The 4,596-nt window shown below is 57.0% G+C and overlaps 1 protein-coding gene across 1 annotated transcript in view; it reads right to left on the bottom strand.

The window, feature by feature from the left end:
• Nucleotides 1–4,596, bottom strand: part of ACOX3 (acyl-CoA oxidase 3, pristanoyl) — a 43,727-nt gene that overhangs the window by 27,337 nt on the left and 11,794 nt on the right. Inside the window, 1 exon segment of the mRNA XM_007456864.1 lies at nucleotides 1–43. Coding sequence (XP_007456926.1) covers nucleotides 1–43 — 43 coding nt within the window.

The following is a 4,596-nucleotide window of genomic DNA, read 5'->3' as shown; positions in this document are numbered from 1 at the left end:
CAGGTCCTGGCGAGGAATCCTGACCTTGTGGAACATGGCAAATCTGTGTGGAGACACAGCGCTTCCGGTTAAACTGGGGTCAGCCCCCGGGGCTTACCTCCTCTCCCTCCTGAAACTCAGTCAAATAAAAGCAAAGGACAGGGCTTCCCTGGTGGCGCAGTTGTTGAGAGTCCGCCTGCCGATGCAGGGGACACGGGTTCGTGCCCCGGTCTGGGAAGATCCCACATGCCGCGGAGCGGCTGGGCCCGTGAGCCATGGCCGCTGAGCCTGCGCGTTCGGAGCCTGTGCTCCGCAACGGGAGAGGCCACAGCAGTGAGAGGCCACAACAGTGAGAGGCCCACATACTGCAAAAAAAAAAAAAAAAAAGCAAAGGACAGCTCAAAAGGTGACATAATCCGCAAAAGACCAAGAAAACCAAAAAAAAAAACAAAAAACAAACCCAACAAAACCCAACGAAACAAAAACGCAGGAGAGAGAAGGCACCAGTAGACAGGACATTTCAACAAATTTTTCTATCCAAAAAAGGAGGCGTAAGCAAAAGGTGGTGTGAGTGATGGGCTCTGTGTGAGATAAAGAGGCCGTCTGTTGGGAATGATGGAGGCGAGCCCCCCCACCCCCCTACCCCCCGGTGCTCGGGCCTCAGGGCTGCACACAGGCTCTCGCTACACTACACGCTGGGAGGAAACGTCCTCGCTCGCTGCGGCCAGAACACCCGGGACCGGTCATTCAGCAGAAAAGGCAGGACCGTTTTCGTAAAGATGAGAATCTCTGGTTCTCACACTTGAATCCCACACCAGAGTCCACACACGGAGTGACAAAGTCAGCAAACTGAGGTTTTCAACGTCCTGAGTCAAACAGGAGAACCGCACCATCCCATTAGGGCTCCAGGGGCAGGCGAGTCAGCTCCCCTGAGCAGCTGAGAACACGCGTGCACGTGCATCCCTGGGGATCACGTGTGTGTCAGTAATCGAAGGTGTTTTCTGTGGTTGTCAGGAAGGAAAATCTATCTCACAACAGTGCAGGGAACAAGGTTATGTGAAGTAACGGGTGGTACGGACACCGTGCAAAAAAACCCAAACCATCTTAAAATATCAATAGTTCCGACAGCGCCTTATCTGATTTCTAAGCAGTTTCGACGTCACACGGAACATTCTTTTACGGAACCACAGGAAGCAGCTCTGTGGAGAAGGGGGGCAGCTCCGCGTACCAGCCCCCAGCTCCTTCTTGGATCCCAGGCTGCGTGGCTCCCCAGGCACCATCCCGAGCCACGGTGCTTACCCCGACCCCGAGCTGTGTCCTGATGGTCTGTGCCTCTTCTTGGCCCATTTCCTGCAACAGTCTCCCCCTTGGCTCTCTCCAGGCCCCACCTCGTCCCCCTGTCCCGCACACGGGAGCAGAGGCCTGTCTAAACCTCAGCTCGGAATGGTCACACCCGGCACGAGAATCTTGGGTCTCTGGGACCAACAGAATCTAAACCCATAGGGAAACGTGGTAAGCCCTCCGGCAGGACCCCTGTCAGCTGCGGCCTCCTCGTAGCCCGCAGCCCGTAGCTGGGTCACATCCGCCTGTGACCGTCAAGCCGGCCAGGCCCTCTCCTGGCCTCTGAGCCGAAGGCCCTCAGAGCGCTGCCACCTCCTCCAAGATGCCTGCCACGATTCCCACACCTGCCCCGAGGTGAGCACCCAGGGGTCCCACAGCACCATTAGATGGCGGTCCTGGCCACGTTGCCCACTGAGCCACTTGCTTTTCGGTGGCCGTTAGTGACCCTGTTATAAGGGGGCCACATGCCTGGCACCTAGCAGACACGTAATAAGTGCCGGGGATGAATCAACAGCGGCGAGACATCGTCCTTAGGGCGCTGGTGCACCTCCACAGAACCCCGAGTCCCAGGGCAGCCTTGAGGGGTGACACAGCCAGTGCACCTGGGGAAGAGCTGAGACCCGGGGCTGGGTGTGGGGCGGCTGGAGGGGCCCCTCCCAAATTCCTTTGGAAGCGACTAGGGTTTCTGCACGTGAGGCCACCAGGCCCCCAGCAGCATCCAGGCCAGGGTCTCCCTCCGGCATGTGAAACGCAGGCCCAGCCCAAGCATCCGAAGGCTCTGCCTGGAGGGAGCCACTCGTCAGGACCTTTGTGGGGCGGCTCTGACTGGCCCCGGGACCCACGTCTCTAGAACGCCCAGCCTCAGTGCCGATGTCCCTGGTCTGGTCCAGCTCATTACTTGAAAGGCGAGGAATGCTTTTCCAAGTCTGATGCTGTCAACTCAGAGCGCCCTTTTTAAGGAGTGGAAAATCTTCACCCTTCCCTGCCACACAGGGATGGAACAAGGCTGAATATATTTATAGTTGCAAAAATATTCGCTGGAGTTTAACTGAAATCAAAATTTTACACATTCTCTTTTGAGCACTGCCATGTGGCAAAGGCTGTTCCAGAAACAGTCGATGCTGGCCAGCCTGGTCAGAATCCCCAGTGTCCCCAGAGGGCAGGGGGGCGGGGGGCCGCACAGGTCATATCCGACATGGGGTGTGCGTGTGACACGATAGTGTGAGCATACGGCAGGGCTGGGGGGCTTGCGGGCGGCAGACCCTGCCCCAGGCCCCGCACCCCCTTCCTCCTGGGCCTCCCATACCACGTCCCAGTGGCCTCCTTGCTCCTGGGGCCTCTCACTGCTGCCCCAGCCCCACCTGGGCCCCAGAGCCTCATGGGACGTCCTCCCAGCCGCTCTGGAGATGCTTCCCCGCCTCACCTCTGAGCAAGTGTGAGGATGCCCTGCAGCCCACCTTGAAGGTGGGCTCAACAGTTCACTTGAGGGATCTTTACTGATTTGCTTTTAGAGTTATTTGGCTAAAAGTAATCCGTGCAATTTACGTCTGCCTCTGGTTTCTAGGCAGCCTTCCCACAGACTCACGAATCCTTGTGACCTACCTATGAACCGTTAACCACTTTTTCAAAATAAAAGATCTCAATCGCGACACTGCTCTGCAAGCGGCAGGCAAGCAAGGAAAGCCAGGGATTCAGACCCACGCGCCCTCTGCTGGGCGTGCGCCCCGAAGCTGGCAGGGACAGCTGCGTTTCTGGCGGGGCAGGCACTGCCTGCGTCACCGCCCCTGGCCCACATCCTAGCCCCAGCCCAGGGGCCGAGGGACCCCAGGCACCACTGAACCTTCAAAGGCTCAGGGTACGGCTGCTTCCACGTCCTGTCTGCCGGCCTCCAAGAGGCCCCATGGGAACGGCGACTCTGGTTTGGCGGGGGCCGCTCTGAGCCGGCTTCACAGTAGTCACCATGCTGCCCCCTGGCGGCACCCTGGCTGGCGCTGCTGCGTCTCAGAAGAGCTGTGCCCCTCTGACGTGACATGTTTATTTAGGAGGGCCTTTGCTACCTTGGTGTGACTCCCTGGGACCATCGCAATAAGAAACAAATCGTCTCTAAAACGGGACTAGCAGTCTCTGAAACGAAACTAACACACCATTGTAAAGCAATTATACTCCAATAAAGATGTTAAAAAATAAAAATTAAAAAAAATAAAAAATAAAATAAATAAATAAAAATAAATAAAACGGGACTTGATTTGGGAGGACCAAGGGCAGAGTTTTTCACGGATGTCCCAAAACAGTGTTAAAGGTTCTAACTTGTAAAACCAAATGAACGGGGACTGGAGATCTGTGACCTCAGCCAGGGCCTTCCTTGGACAGCAGTGACCTGGCAGCACTTGTTCACAGCTGGAGGGTCATTTCCCACCGCCAGGCGCCTGGAGATACACCTGCCCGGCCTTACGTGTGAGCACAGACCCTTCCACAGATGGAGTCACCATACACGCATTTTCCGGGTCCCACAATGGGACGCGTGGATCTAATAAAAGGACGCTCGTGCTCAGGGTCCGGAGCAAGACGGGGCCTTCCACCTCCACCTCCCGCATGGTCCTCCTTGATGCTGCCTGTCACCTCGGCCAGATCGGGTCCGTCTTCTCAAACACACCAAGCCACGTGGCGGCCTCGCCCTGAGGGCTGCAGAGCTTCCCCTGCCCCAAGGACCACAGGCCACATGACCTGTCCCTGCCGGTGGGGGGGGGGGGCATGCACCCGCACAAAGCAGTGATGGAAGGGAACTGACACAGTCCTCCCCCCACCCCAGGCTCCAGCGTTAATTAACAGGCTCTTTTCACAGGCCAGCTAGAGAGGCACTCAAAGCTCTAGACAGGTATAGGTTAGAAGGGCTGTGTGTGTGTGTGTGTGTGTGTGTGTGTGTGTGTGTTTCTGGTTTCACTTTTTAGCAACATCCTTCCGTTTTCTCCTCCAGCAACACAGAGTGAAAATCCATGGTTCTCCCTCCCTCTCTGGTACAGGCTGGGGCCCCACCTGTTCTGAGTGTCCAAGGAGAGGCTTGAGACACTCTCTGTGCCCCCAGCTCCCCTACGTCTGGGGAGGGGGGACAACTGAAAGGAGGTTTCTCCACGCTTAGGGTGCTGGGAGACCACCTGGCCCAGCTTCTGTCTTGGAGATGAGCTGCTGCCTCCTGATTTGCACTCAAAATGACCAGGGTCAGGATAAGCAGCGGGCTCAAACTACGGCGAGGCGGGCTCCTCTGTTCTCTGCCCCCAC

Source organism: Lipotes vexillifer, unplaced genomic scaffold, assembly GCF_000442215.2.
Source record: "Lipotes vexillifer unplaced genomic scaffold, Lipotes_vexillifer_v1.1 scaffold63, whole genome shotgun sequence".
Taxonomy (NCBI): domain Eukaryota; kingdom Metazoa; phylum Chordata; class Mammalia; order Artiodactyla; family Lipotidae; genus Lipotes; species Lipotes vexillifer.
The sequence above is the reverse complement of the archived record's forward strand: the minus strand, read 5'-3'. Positions and strand labels throughout refer to the sequence as shown.